The sequence below is a fragment of the Ostrinia nubilalis genome, chromosome 3 (assembly GCF_963855985.1).
Source record: "Ostrinia nubilalis chromosome 3, ilOstNubi1.1, whole genome shotgun sequence".
NCBI lineage: Eukaryota > Metazoa > Arthropoda > Insecta > Lepidoptera > Crambidae > Ostrinia > Ostrinia nubilalis.
Window position 1 is genome coordinate 16,443,632 of NC_087090.1, and position 16,026 is coordinate 16,459,657.

A 16,026-nucleotide genomic window follows, 5' to 3' on the forward strand; every position below is an offset into this window, starting at 1 on the left:
CTTTCCAGAAGTTGATGCCAAACAACAAAGACGACGAAAATCTAGGAACCACATAAAACTTTATAACCTTTAACACATCATTCACTACGACAGGTAAAAACATATATCCAACCGAAGGGGAAGTTGAACCATTCGCCGTTACCACAGCATCAGTCGAATCCGATTTATACAACTCACCCAGGTGAGAAAAACAATTCACAGCAGAACCACCAACAACAGAAACTTCCGCTCCAGAATCTAGCAATCCAGAACACGGAACACCACCAATTTCAACATTTAGATAAGGACGTGCGTCCTGACAATTATCTGGTCGGACCGTCGCACATTAGCTTTGCAATTTTTTGAAAATACACGCACGTACTCACACCAAGCACGCCACTCTTCAACAGGTGTAATATCGAAACGAAGGTCCGTCACCACGCGTTTTGTGACTCCAGAAACTTTTACGTCCTTCTGGCGTGCACACTTCGGACAATTGGCAGCGGTCACGCCCTTCTCACCACAACGATAACAAATAATAACATGAGGCGCCTTACAATCACGGAGCGTGTGGTCCTTCACACGGCAACGCACGCAAAACTTCTCCATGCTCGGACTTTTAACTACAGCCTCACACTTTGGACGAGCAGACTTACTTTTGTAGGCCAGGTCAGGGGCGACAGTATTCGGTACACTGCGCGGGGGTTCAGCGAAGGATTCCGCCCTCTGTCTCGCTGCTTCTAACTGCCTACAATGCCTCTTCAAGTCGGCCCACGATTTTATTTCAACATTGACCAAAGGAATGGAGTAGGATGGCCTAATGTTGAATTTGAGTAAGCTCAACTTCTCTTCCTCGTCCAAAGGTTTACGCAACCTCGAAAAGTAATTTTGCATAAGGCTTAGGTAACTACATATCGATTCGTCAGGACCTTGGGTCCTTGAACGAATCTCCTGCAACAAACGATGATCATAATCGTAGGGTAAATACTCCTCCAGCAACGACGCTTTTAAATCCTCCCAACTATTTAGTTGGTCACGAGTACCTCGGTACCAATATAGGGCCTCATCGGTAAATAATTCGACTGCCGAGTTAAATAATTTCTCCCTCGAAATATTCCGAGACAGACACAACTCCTCAATTCTAACAATAAAATTCTGCACACTGTCTTTCCCGTTAAACCTCAAATTCAAAGAGTGGACACACGCAGAACAATTCACAGGCTTGACCATGGACGACTCATTCGCAGCCAAACCAGAGACCTTAGAAACTTCCTCCTCAGCAGGTTGGAAATCATAACTGCTAACGAATGTGTGCGTCATACGGTCGATCCGTTTTAAAAGTAGGATGAGACGCTCATCCAACTGTTCGCACAAAGTCCTATCATCTTCATCCGCAGCCTCAACACGACTCAACCTATGGAAGATGTGGTTTCCTAAAGTCTGCAATCTATTTAGTTTTTTGAGTAATAGGGGTTTCCTATCACAGAGCTCCTCAAGCTCGTCTATTTTAAAAGAAATAATCCTGAGCTCAGCCAGTGTATCTCCTTCAAACACACTCACCTCATCGCTAGGTATATCCTGAGCCAAACGTTTAATTTGAGCACGCAACAACTGTACAGTTCGCTCAGGCACAGCATCACGGATCACAACTTCGTAAATTAATTCATTTTTATTCAAAAGATTGAAACGGATAGGGCGTTCCTCCTTCATGTTGACTTTACAAAATGAACGTTCATAAAAAAGTAAATAAGGTACAATATTTTAACTAATATTAGTTAAACACTAACACAGCATGATCACACTCAACATAGTATCACAACAGCATCAAAAAGAGCTTCCTCGTTGTGGATAAAAAAAAAAAAAAAAAAAAAAAAAAAATTTTAAGATGACCAACCAATCCGTCACTGAGCAATAGACCAGTGCCAGGGAGAACCTCGACGGACCCAACAACGTCCCTGTTCGGGCGCCATGTAAATAAGAAATTTTTGCCGGAGCAAAATAAAAAAATTGATATTTGAATTGACAACAATTTATTGCGGGTGAGACAATAAAACTAAAAAAAAAAGGGATGGGTCGTTGGGCCGTTTGGTTGGTATGGATTAAAAATACTTAATAATACGGGATTAGCGCGCTAGTCACCACCACTCGGCTCAACCCCCTCCGCACCCGTCGGGCGCAGCAAGCGTCCGGCACTGCGGGACAGCCGGTGCCAAACACCTTATAGCCGGTGCCAAACAGAGCAGCCGGTACCATACACCTCCTATTGTACAATAAAAAATTATATTATACAACAGCACAATACATAATATTAATATTAAAAACAATTTAAAAACAACAATCCATCGCTCTCGAGGATGGAGCAAATGTGAACACAACAAAATCCATCGATAATACATTACAATAGTAAATTTATTTAGGAAGTAATATTTTGGTAAAATGTGATTATTACATGGGTAATCTACTTTTTCAAAGTAACCAAAATAATTGACAAGCTGAATAGAAAACGGAGCCAACCTATGAAGTAGGGTAGCCCGTGACCGAGTGCCACGTTTCTATCAATTCATCCCAACTCAGCGGAGAGGCGAATGAGTTTGAAGAAGAAACCACAACATACCTGCTATGGAGGCAACATCAGCAACAACAGACAGCAACAGCAGACAGCGCAGAGGCTCGCCACCGAGCACTGCCCAACCACACACAATCTGCGAATAACAACCACGTGCATTGGTTAACAATGCCGCCAATGCAAACAACAAAATAGCAAGAAGAAACCCAAGGTAATCCTTGGAATAGGACCTGCCCACCTTCAGCAATAAAATTCAGCACGTGGCAGTGAGTCCACGAAATCGGCGGACAGCGGGATTTCGGTGTCCAACCGGAATTCCCTTATTTCGACCACAATAATAATGCGTGCCCTGCCCGTTTGAGTTGGGAAAGGGCACTTTTAGGGCCGACTCAGAATGCCACAACACCACACACTACAAAACTTCTGTTCACGACCGCGGTCAGCAGAGCAAAAAAGAAAAGGACACTCCAAAAAGCGCCGGTCATCACCCGTGACTCAGATCTTCGTTCGAAAACTTGTCACTCCAACAAATCACAATATCAAGCAGTTTTGTATAATTTTTATCTTTACTTTCAACAAATGCCACCTGTGCCAACCAGCCTCTCATTGAACAATTTCGATATGAGAACTCACAACACTGCTTCTCCCATTTAAATTTAATTAAATAATTAAACTTTAGGAAGAAAAAAAAATAACAAACAAGCAAGTTTCTGAACGTCACCTGCGCGCCTCGTTTCACTCAGAATATGTCAAATTTCTAGAACGTTCCGAATCCATGATCAATCAAGATACATTTGTGGCGACACCACATGACATACGTCCGCATCATACCGGCAGCACCGCCGCACTGGACGATGAGAGCTGCTTTGCCCTAGATTACTACTAGACTTTTTATTTTAAGATGTCGGTAATCTGTTTTTATTTATTTATTGAAGTACCCTTGTTTTTGTGTAATATTTATGTTGTGTGAAACAAACCTATACTAACTTCTTGCTGTCCTTATCTATCTTGCTTATTAATTAATATTCGTGTACCGTCTTTTAAGTATTATTTCCATGTCGTATGAAACAGATGTATTTGTAAGTTCAGGCTATCTCATTCTAAATTCAGTATCAATAATTTGTGTACCCTCCATCTTATTTATATTTGTGTAGTGTGAAATAGATATACTTTTCTCCTTCTGTCTCGCTCTGACCGTTTATGATAATGTTTGTAGGTAATCGTTTTATTGTCTCACCCTAAAATGTTTGTAATTGTTTTCTGTGAAACAGGTATATGTTTTGTCCTTGTCTCATTTTGTAAATATTTTTCTATATAAGACCGTCCGTTTTCGAAATAAAGGTTCATTGTAATTTGGAGTCAGTCTTTAATTGACCACACATAGCCCCTCTCAACAGTGGTGACCCCTACCGAACACATCATACATCAAAATGAACACAAACCCTGAGGGACGGCTGCCACATAATCATCATCAACATCTACATGATGCGCAACAACAAGAAGTTTTCGCCATCGACCGTCCACACTCATCATCTTCAAGATACAACGCGTTAGAAGACAAGATCGACAAGCTGACAGAAGCTATTACGCAACTAGTGACGCACAATAACCAACGAGGACGTTCACCCTATCGAAACTGGAGACAGAATCGGCAATCATCTCGATCGAATAGCCGCAACCGAAGCCAGACGCCCAGCAACTCGCCGTACTGCTACTATCATCGCAAGTTTGGCCACAACGCAAGAAAATGTGCAGACAATTGTACATTCATGAAGAAAAATGTGCCGGAAAACTAGCATTAGCGTTGGCAGAGACGGGCACCAGCGCTAGAGTTCAATCACACCGTCTTTTCGTTACCGACAAGAAAACAAAACTGATGTTTTTGATCGACACCGGTGCGAACATCTCCGTCATTCCTAAAAGAAGTAGCCAGCAAATGAAACCTACAACGTTCAATTTGTATGCAGCTAACAACACTATAATACCTACCTACGGTGAGAAGACGCTCGAGTTGGACCTTGGCCTACGTCGTCCATTCAGATGGAAATTCATCATAGCCGCCGTCAGCAAACCGATAATTGGAGCTGATTTCTTAGAATATCACAAGATACTCGTAGATATTGCGGGTAGAAGCCTCAGAGATGAAGTCACAAACTTATCAGTGAAGACAAAGATTTCAAACTACCCTACACCAACAATTCGAAGCATCGACAGCAGTCAGAAATATCACGATATATTAGCTGAATTTCCTGAAATAACTCGGATATCAACAATGAAAGAAACACCGAAACACTGCGTCGAGCATTATATAGAAACAACCGGACCACCATTATACTGCAAAGCAAGACCCATTCCGCCTCATCGCTACGCAGCTGTGAAGAAAGAATTTGAGGTCATGGTGGAACAGGGCCTATGCCGACCGAGCAAAAGCCCGTGGGCAAGTGCACTGCACGTAGTGCCCAAGAAGAACGGTGACATCAGGGTATGCGGTGATTATAGAAGACTCAACGCTACCACTAAACCTGACCGCTACCCTGTGCCACGTCTTAAAGACTTCACCTATCAACTCAACGGAAAGAAGATATTCTCCACCATAGACCTCAACAGAGCCTACCAGCAACTGCCAGTATTCAGCGCTCACATCGAGAAGACAGCAATAATTACTCCCTTCGGACTGTTTGAGTTCCCGAGAATGTGCCCAGGTTTGAAGAACGCCGGACAAACCTTTCAACGGTTCATAAATGAAGTGCTACAAGGGCTCGATTACGTTTTCCCATTCATTGATGACGTCTTGATCAGTTCTGAAACTGAAGAAGCCCACATTCTCCACCTGCGCACCGTGTTGAGTAAGCTGAACGAATACGGAATCACTATCAATCCATCGAAATGTACACTGGGCCAGGAAGAAGTCAAGTTTCTGGGCTACATGGTGTCACAGCACGGCATTAAACCACCTGATGAGAAAGTGAGTGCAATCAGTGCATTCCCTCGCCCTAATACTATCGAAGAACTGAGAAGATTCCTCGGCACTGTCAACTTCTACAGAGACGCCATACCACAAGCCGCATCTATACAAGCTCCACTGAACGCGTACCTACATAATAGCAAGAAAAACGATAAAACAAAGATTGTATGGACTGATGACGCTACACAAGCATTCGAAGCGTGTAAAGTTAGCCTTCAAAACGCAGCTTTACTCGCGCATCCCGCATACGACGCACCGATAGCACTTATGTGTGACGCATCTAACACCTGCGCCGGAGCTGTGCTACAACAATACCAGCATGACAAGTGGCAACCACTGGGCTACTTTTCAAAGAAATTCTCCGATACGCAACAACGATACTCGACGTACGACCGAGAACTACTGTCAATTTACATGGCAGTAAAACATTTTCGCAAAATGTTTGAAGGCAGGCAGCTCACTATATTCACCGACCACAAGCCAATCACTTACGCCCTGCTGAAGAAAACATCTGACACTGAAACTCCACGTCGTACCCGCCAGCTACTATTTATCAGTGAGTTCACAAGTGATATTCGTCACATAAGTGGGAAAGAGAACATTGTTGCCGACTCGCTCTCTCGCATAGAAGACATAACATGCCCGAGTACTATTGACTACGATCAACTTGCATTGGCACAAGAAAAAGACAGCAATTTAACAACACTTATGAAGCAAGACAATCTACACTTCAAGAAAATTGCAATGTCTAATAGTGCAAGTATCTACTGTGAGACATCTACCGCAAACGTAAGGCCGTATCTACCTCAAGACTTTCGACGTATAGCATACAACGCAATACACAACTTAAGTCATCCTGGCATTCGCACAACCCGAAAAATGCTCACTGAAAGATACTTTTGGCCATCGATGAACGCCGACATCAGCAACTGGACCAAAGCGTGCATACCATGTCAAAAGGCCAAGATAAATCGACATACCAGCAGCAACTATACCTCATTTCCACCAACTGAGAGATTTCAACACCTACACGTCGATATCGTCGGGCCACTACCGCCTTCACAGCATGGCCACAGATATCTACTCACAATGATAGACCGCACAACCCGTTGGCCAGAAGCCATACCTCTGCACGAGATAACCGCCGAGACAGTAGCCAGACACGTCTACGAAGGATGGATCTCACGATTTGGGTGTCCCTCTACACTGACGAGTGACCAAGGACGCCAGTTCGAGAGCCAACTTTTCACATCACTCACTAAACTACTTGGCATAGAGAAGACAAGAACTACCGCATATCATCCGCAGTCCAATGGAATTGTAGAACGGTGGCACCGAACTCTCAAGACCGCCCTTACTGCGAGCCTAAACAGCCGTAACACTAAATGGCTTGACGCTTTACCTACCGTTCTGCTGGGACTACGAGCTGCAATAAGACAAGACACCGGAGTAAGCGCCGCACAACTGACCTACGGAACTAACATAAGATTACCGGGAGATCTCTTCAATAACACCCCGATGACGTCATTACAAAATATGGACTACACCTACGTGGAACGATTACGTCACACTATCAACGAATTCAAAGCCGCTGAACCAGTAAGACACAACACTAAAACTTTCGTGCACAAAGATCTCCAATCCTGCGAAAGTGTATTTCTGCGCATCGACTCCGGCCGAAGATCACTGCAAGCGCCGTATGAAGGCCCGTATCCTGTGCTACGGCGAGATGACAAAGTATTTCGCATAAAACTACCCGACCGCGAAGTCAACGTCTCGATCGATCGACTAAAGCCTGCTTACACACTCAACGAAGACATTAACGATCACAACATCACTACCGACATCACTACGAAGACGCCCGCGACCACTACAACCGCGACGAGAACACGATCCGGAAGAATAGTGAAACCAGTTGTACGCTTCGCTTGAGGGGGAGCTATGTGGCGACACCACATGACATACGTCCGCATCATACCGGCAGCACCGCCGCACTGGACGATGAGAGCTGCTTTGCCCTAGATTACTACTAGACTTTTTATTTTAAGATGTCGGTAATCTGTTTTTATTTATTTATTGAAGTACCCTTGTTTTTGTGTAATATTTATGTTGTGTGAAACAAACCTATACTAACTTCTTGCTGTCCTTATCTATCTTGCTTATTAATTAATATTCGTGTACCGTCTTTTAAGTATTATTTCCATGTCGTATGAAACAGATGTATTTGTAAGTTCAGGCTATCTCATTCTAAATTCAGTATCAATAATTTGTGTACCCTCCATCTTATTTATATTTGTGTAGTGTGAAATAGATATACTTTTCTCCTTCTGTCTCGCTCTGACCGTTTATGATAATGTTTGTAGGTAATCGTTTTATTGTCTCACCCTAAAATGTTTGTAATTGTTTTCTGTGAAACAGGTATATGTTTTGTCCTTGTCTCATTTTGTAAATATTTTTCTATATAAGACCGTCCGTTTTCGAAATAAAGGTTCATTGTAATTTGGAGTCAGCCTTTAATTGACCACACATAGCCCCTCTCAACACATTATAATGTTATTCCAATATAAACATTGGGAAAATACTGTAAATAGCTAGAATTTAAATTAAAGAGCCTAAATATTAAGTTTTACAAAAATGCAGTATCGGACATTCAATTTTGTTATACACTTTTTTTACTAAAAGAATGAAACGTAACGCATTGATCTGTCAAACGGAGACATTCAAAAAGTGAGGTTATTTATTGCTCTGTTTACCAAAACAACGTAATTAATTTTTAATACAAGTTAATCTAAATTCAGTGAATCTCTAACGACGACACAATCAAGTGACAAAGGAAATACTGTACACTTTGTAATATGTGACCTTACGGTCAGTTGGAATGTTTGTTTGTCGAAATCGGTAAGTATTTAATCTCGCCAAAAAAAGTGTTACAATACGTGTTGGCGCGCTCACATACAAACCGCGCTCGGTGCGTTTCTATGAAGATGACCTACTCATTTGTATTTACTCTGGTAGGGGGCGGGCCGATGCCGTCTGGCGCTTGGCGCGTGCGGCGGGCCCTCGCCCTCGGCGCGCCACCACGCGCCGCCACAAAGGTAGCTAAAGCCCGGTCTGTGAGCACGTAGAATTTTGTCCAATGACCCCAAGCTACCCATCCTTATCGCTCGCGAGTAATAATATTGCTGTCGCGACTGTGCGACGGGCCCCCGCAGTGAGTGTGCGAGCGCGACAGCAACATAATTACGCGCGAGCGATAAGGATGGATAGCTTGGGGTCATTGGACAAAATTCTACGTGCTCATGGACCAGACTATACGTAGGGGGCGGGCCCCAGGGCAGACGCATCTGCAGCACCACGCGCCGCCACAAAGGTAGCTAAAGCCCGGTCTGTGAGCACGTAGAATTTTGTCCAATGACCCCAAGCTACCCATCCTTATCGCTCGCGCGTAATTAGGGCTATCGTTTTTATACTTGACAGTTGGCACCCCTGGCGATTGACAAGACCTTACTCTACAGTGACGCCATCTTGATGAGTGCAAATGCGATAGTCCTCCTACCACTTTAGCACTCACCAGATGGTGCCACTGTCTTCGCTACTAGCAAGTGACAGGACCTTACTCTACAGTGGCGCAAACTGGTGAGCGCTAAAACGATAGCCCTCATTATATTGCTGTCGTGACTGTGCGACGAGCCCCCGCAGTGAGTGTGCGAGCGCGATAGCAACATAATTACGCGCGAGCGATAAGGATGGGAAGCTTGGGGTCATTGGACAAAATTGTACGTGCTCACGGACCAGACTATACGTAGGGGGCGGGCCCATGCCGTCTCCACTGTCGGGGCTGGGCGCGCTGGGCGCGTGCGGCGGGCCCTCGCCCTCGGCGCCGCAGACGCATCTGCAGCACCACGCGCCGCCTCAGAGGTAGCTAAAGCCCGGTCTGTGAGCACGTAGAATTTTGTCCAATGACCCCAAGCTACCCATCCTTATCGCTCGCGCGTAATTATATTGCTGACGCGACTGTGCGACGGGCCCCCGCAGTGAGTGTGCGAGCACGATAGCAACATAATTACGCGCGAGCGATAAGGATGGGTAGCTTGGGGTCATTGGACAATTTCTACGTGCTCAGAGACCGGGCTTTAGATTTTCACCATCAATCCCTAATTTTTAAGTGACCCCTATGAAAACAAAATTCATGTATTGTGTTACCATAGAGATCACTTAAAAATTAGGGATTGATGATGAAAACGGGCATTAGTGTTACTTATGTTGGGGTGGGGTTCTAGACAATATTGTAACTATGAAAGATCGAGTCGCAGCCGCACCTGGCAACACCACCCGCCGTCACAGTCTACAGAACTATGAGAGGACTAGATTGTGACGAAAGAACGAAAAGGCCTGGGTTTCAAGACGATTTCGTGCGCTGCTATACAAAGGCCCAAAGATATCTACAAGTTACAACAAGCGATCTTGATATCAGTTTATCAGCAGATGATATCAGCTATCTGGTCCTGCGAGGTTGCTGGTGTTTTACAAGTAACCCTGTATAAAAAAGGGCATACATTAATAAATTATTTCTCTCCACAGAGGCGTAGGCATGGGCATGGTGGCGTCCCCCTCATCTTCCCTTAATACACCCGTAGGGGCAGGCGTGGCTTCCCCAGGGGGGGAGGAAGCAGCTTACCGGGAGAAGGTCAGACAGCTGTCGAAATACATCGAGCCGTTGAGGAAGATGATACACCGGATGGCTAGTGAGGGAGAGAGTGAGTATTAGACATAAGTTTGTTACTTTATCTCCATTAGAGTCGTAGACTCCCCCGGGAGACTGTCCAAGTACATCGAGCTGTTGCGAAAAATGATACACTGGATGGTTAGCGAGGGAGAGAGTGAATACTAGATATAGTTTGTTACTTCTTCCATTAGACGTGTAGTTATGGGCATGGTGATTCCCCCATCTACTTCCAATGTTGGGAAGAGACAGCCTACTGAGAGAAAGTCCGGTATCACTCCAAAGGCATTTCAAGTACAAGCTGAGAAAGATTATACACCGGATGGCTAGCGAGGGGGAGAGTGAGTATTAGAACATCAGTTTGTTACTTTATTCCTATTAGAGGTGTAGCCTCCCCAGGAGGGGAGGAAGCAGCTTACCGCGAGAAGGTCCGCCAGCTGTCCAAATACATCGAGCCGTTGAGGAAGATGATACACCGGATGGCTAGCGAGGGGGAAAGTGAGTACTGCCCTTAGTTCCTTTTTTTTTTCATCAGAAGCATGATGTCGTGAATTACACGCATACACAACACATCTACACTTTTACACACAACAGCACACACCCTACATTCATCCCTAATGCCTTTTCATCTTTTGTGTACTTTCATATTTCGATTTATTGGTTCCTTAAATAACACTTCAGCTTAGCCGTACTAATTCTACCTGTAAATCGTTATTCTTTCCTCCACAGGACAGGCAATGCCTAGTGTGGAGGTCTGTCTTTTAGTTATTGTATTGTTTGCTTCTGGCAATAAATATTTTCATTTTCATTTTCTAAGCAGTAAAAAGTGCACACAAAATCTACCATCTCAGTCAGCCTCAAATATTTCGTGACACCCAAAGTAGCCAAAAAGTTCGCAACACGTCTTTTTTATAATCGGAATAAGGTTGTGTTGTCAACTTTTTCACCACTTTGGGTGTCACGAAGTATTTGACGCTGACTGTACCTAATAAACGTTTTTTTCCTTTCCTCAGATGTGGAGAAACTGACCAAAATGAAGAACCTACTGGACATCCTATCGAACCCAAACAAGCGGATGCCACTTGAAACACTAATCAAATGCGAGGTGGTGCTAGAGAAACTTGATTTCAAGCGCAGCGAAGGCGTCGTCGTGGGACTCCCGCCGGGGAAGGTCAGTGACGTCATTATTGAAGATTGTAAATCAATAAATAAATAATTATTTATTTCAGACTCATCCATAGATTGTTAGTAAGGATTAGTAACAATGTTGTTTTAGGAGAGCAGAAAATAAGCGGTGAGGAGACGAGCGGTCAAGTTATTTCCACCAGAATACCTCCATATAATATATCTACTCCGCGGGAGGTCTTCGCCGCTCTGCTTAACTGTTTCTACTGAAACTGAGCGGGATTAAACGCGTAAAAAACTAATTTTATTGGTTACTTATATTTATTATAACACATCTCGTCTCCTCTTTGGAAAACGGACCTATTTATTAGTTAAGGTCCGGTCCCCTTCTCTCAGCTCCGCCCCCTTTCTCAGCTCCGTCCCTTTTCTCAGCTCCGCCCTTTTTCTCAACTCCGCCCCTTTTCTCCTCTCTGTTCATTCAGTGAACTGTGAGCTGGCTAACTGAACTTGAAGTTTGCCTTCTCCAAATTTTTAATAGAGCGTATAATTTGAGTCGCGAGGGAAGTCGAACCTTATCTTCGAACTCCTATATTACAGTTTTTCTGATTAATTTCGTTGCGGGTCTAATGACAGTTTGACTTTCCTCCGGGACAAACTTGACCTTCACTGGATGGATTTTATTGGCGGTCAAGCTGTAGATCCTGGCTACACAGGAGTTGCAACGATTGGAACGAGAGGTAGTCAGTTCAGTAGTTAGCGACCGATTCGCACTCGTAGCGAGCTATGTCCCATATACTTATTGTCCCGAAGCAGTGGTAGTGTTGTTACCGAGACGTGTAAAAGTGCTGTTTAAAAGCCTGCTTTCAAAAATAAAATGAGATTTATGCTTATTTTATTTTGCTTTTCTTAGGAAAACTTACAAGTAAACATTGACTTTGTCCCCAACAGGAGCAGATCTTCAATCCTCTGCTAGAAGTAGTAAACAACTGCCTGTCGTCGCCGCTGGCCAACCACACGCTCAAGCGTACCTTCGGCTCCACGTTAGACGCGCTCAACGGGCCCGAGATCAGGTTAGTGCTAATAGAAATGTTTCGCTTGCCGTTCGGTAAGCACAAATGGTGTCAAAGCAGTTCTGCTTTGTTGTGACACCATTTGTGCTTTGACCGACGACACGACCAGCGAATTTCATATGAATTTTATACGCGTATTTTTTTGTTTGTTTAACACTTACATTGGATACAAAAATGTATAATTTTTACTGCTAGCTACTAAGAGATTCGTCTTGTCTTTGTGAAACTAACGTGTTATGTGCTAATAACTTAAAAGTCGTCAATAAATTGTTAAATTCACCATCGCCTATAATTTCATAATAAAGAAACCCTTTCTTTTCATTGGTCCTTCGAGCCGGATGGGAACCAGCGACTTATGGATTCATGATAAAAAAAACCCTGCTCTTTTCAACTTATTTGACACATTATTTACTAAATTGTGTGTAATGTTTGTTTTAGGAATCTACCACCACCGCTCAAAACGCAAAAATTAGAAGAGCCAGTCATGGATATACCTGATGTTCTTCAAGGAGAAATCGCCAGGCTAGACTCCAGGTTTAAGGTATGGATACAATTATTTCATTAAAATTGTGGCTAATGTCAAATATTTAGCCCTGTGATGAATAGCAGGGTGTTTTTGACGCACCAGTTCGGCAACTATGCATTAGATAAATGTTTATGGTCTCAAAAGGTGATAGAGTTTGAGACTATAGGTGAAGTTTGTATACGCGATTTAGACTCAGACTTCACCGGGTTTTTTATATGTATAGACGCAGCTGTGTTGTGAGAGTCCCCCAAAACTTAGGGACTATGCTAGCGTCTTTTGAGCGTCGTCGTTTTGCTAGCGCCTACGCAGCGTCAACGCGGCGCTATGCTCCACTGGCGTCGCATTCGCGCAACTTTTAGCGATTGCTGCGCTGATGTTCAATAGTCACTAGTATTGGGAAACTCCCGCATATTTAATGACCTTCTTGTCTTAGGTCTCTTCCACTTTAATCACCTGGAATAGATCACCCAGGTAATCAATGTGGACTCCAGGCGATAATTTAGTGTCCTTTGATCACCTATGGATAAGATCAACTCGGTGATCAAAGTGGACTTCTTATCCATTGGCGATCAAAGGACACCAAAATGTCTCCTGGAGTCCACTTTGATCACCTGGATTCGATCACCCAGGTCGTCGCTTGCCTCTCTAACTGACGTAACTGACATTTTGCAAAATTTTCAGGCGATTACACAGATCGATTCGTCTTGCGAAATTGATTATGATGGTGTAGATAACTCAGTTTCGAAAAAAATTACAGATACGTCAGTTAGAGAGGCAAGCGACGAGGTGATAGACTCATGCCTGTTTTCACCACCAATCCCTAATATTTAAATGACCCCTATGGTAACATCAAACAGGAATTTTGTTTTCATAGGGGTCACTTAAAAATGGGGATTGATGGTGAAAACGGGCACTAGTCTTACCCAATCATCGAACTTTCCAGGTGTCCCTAGACAACATGCAGTTATCAGGCGGCATCGGCGCCATTTCCCTGGTCGCGCAGTTAGACGACGCGCGTCTGCCGTGCGTGCCGCCGGTGCACGTGTCGGTGCCGCGCGACTACCCGCTGGCCGCGCCGTGCCGGCTACGACTGCGCGGCGCGAAGCCCGACGCGCCCGACTCGTTCCTGGCGCGCGTGGAACGCGCGTGGGAGGCGCGTGTGGCCAGGTGACGTCACCACAATAATATCAGGGCCACTGACCTGTATTATTATGCACTAGGCTGCTGTCATAATATTTCTGTGCCTATTTGAGTTTCGGCATTTTGGCGCTGTAGGCCATACTGTAGGCAGACACGATTGTCCGTGGAACTTAAATTAGTGATGTCTTAAGTCGCTTACTCCATACAATGTACGTCAAAATTAGCTGTCATTTGTATGGAGCAGTCCTGGATCTGTCAATAGGCCGTATAGGCTGCGGCCTAGGGGCGGCAGATTTCAGATGACGCTTACTCGATTTCAGAAGATAAAACTTAAATAAAGATCCAACCCCACCCTAGCCTACGGGCGGCAAAACTGTAAATCCGCCACTGCTTCGGAATAGAGCAACAAAGAACTGAGCGAGCGAGATGTCACTAGTAGCAACACTGTGTGATAAAAATAGATGCGTGATGCCGTCGCTGTCATGTCAGACAGAACCGTTTTTTGCAACTATTTGACTGTTCAGAGGCACTTAGTGGCACGCTGAAAATTTGAAATAAGATATTTTCAGATTTTACGTGAGTGAAATCGTGGATGTTTATGAGAAATAATGCTTCGGAAACGTAGTGACCGGTTCAGTAATTGATTTATTGTACAAAACAGTGAAATAATCCTGACAATGACACATAAATGATATCCAGTGTCAACCAAAATCGGTTTCGTTTGACAGCTCGTGGTCGTTGCTTTATTCCGAAAGAATATTAACTTTATAGTAATACCAGACCTGTGGGCTGAGTGTGCTCACTCACTAGTGAGCGCGTTTGATGTAAACTCGCACTAAGCCCTCTGTTCATCTCCCCGAGTAGGCATCGAAAACAAAACACGCGCAGCGTAACCGCCGGCGGATTTAATCCACAAGGGATTCACGAGCGAGTAGTGATGTACCCACGCGTATTCTCTCTATTCCGTGTCTCAACTCAGTTAGATTATGATTTTGACTAACGAATCGCAGCTATAAATACAACTAACTATAAGTATAATGTATATTTTCCTCCCGCAGGTTACCGAAGCAATGCTCCGTGGGACAACTCCTCGACGCGTGGGAGATGAGTGTGCGTCAAGCGAGCGCGCCCAGCCCTATCACGTATACGCCCGTGCCCGCGCTAGGACTTTAAGAAATGACGCAGCGACAACCCTAGGTAAGCTCAGTAACCTTTGTTGCTGTAGAGTTTCGATGGAGTTAGCGTAAAATAGAAATGGATTTAATACGTTAGGCATTGCAGCCTTATGAGAAACTTATGAAAACACCGTAAAGGTTCGGCCAAACCAACGCGATAAACCGGCGTGCAGCGATGGCGATCAATGCATTAAGGTCTGGTCGCCATCGCTGCACGCAGGCTGATCGCGGTGTGATCGCGTTGGTTTGTCCGAACCCTAAAAGAAAAAACAAAAGAAACTCATGGAAGCAAAGTTCCGAGTGAGTACCTGGAATATGCTCATTCGTCGATCGTATAACCCTGTCATAATCAGTCTCTAAAGACTGTTTAAAGTCTATAAAATTGGTATGCTAAAGTCCTATTTTACTGGTGGCATCTTCAGCCCAGTAGAAACCAATTTCCAAAAAATGTGGACCATTTTCAAAGGGCTATAGCTTGCAAGAGATGCAGTTGGTCTTAGTTTATTGCTCTTATTATGGCAAACTCATAATTTTCATGTATGGAAAATTATTGTCAACACTAAATAAGTGTGCAGTAATTTCATAACAAAATTTTGATCACCATACCAGCCGGGCTAGGATGCGCGCCGTGATATAATCTTATCGATTTTAGATGACAAACGTATGAGATTGTCACGTATAATCGATAAAATGGCGCGAGAAAAGTTTATCGTGGCGCGTATCCTAGACCTACAGCCGTCTTAGGCCGTCGTATCAT

At 44.1% G+C, this 16,026-nt stretch overlaps 1 protein-coding gene across 1 annotated transcript; it reads left to right on the forward strand.

Moving 5' to 3' along the window:
* The first annotated feature begins 9,327 nt into the window (after positions 1-9,327).
* On the forward strand, positions 9,328-15,351 carry LOC135088188 (mediator of RNA polymerase II transcription subunit 15-like). Its single transcript, XM_063983079.1, has 7 exons — positions 9,328-9,428; positions 10,092-10,267; positions 11,247-11,404; positions 12,307-12,428; positions 12,867-12,969; positions 13,898-14,121; positions 15,153-15,351. Exons 1-7 carry the CDS (start codon positions 9,328-9,330, stop codon positions 15,265-15,267), a joined length of 999 nt encoding a protein of 332 aa, XP_063839149.1. The 3' UTR covers positions 15,268-15,351.
* Positions 15,352-16,026: the final 675 nt, after the last annotated feature.

Coding starts and splice junctions, on each gene's coding strand:
- LOC135088188 (XM_063983079.1), top strand. CDS start 9,328: ATGCCGTCTCCACTGTCGGGGCTGGGCGCGCTGGGCGCGTGCGGCGGG. Junction 10,268..11,246: donor GATGGCTAGTGAGGGAGAGA/GTGAGTATTAGA, acceptor TCCTTTCCTCAG/ATGTGGAGAAACTGACCAAA. Junction 11,405..12,306: donor TGGGACTCCCGCCGGGGAAG/GTCAGTGACGTC, acceptor TGTCCCCAACAG/GAGCAGATCTTCAATCCTCT.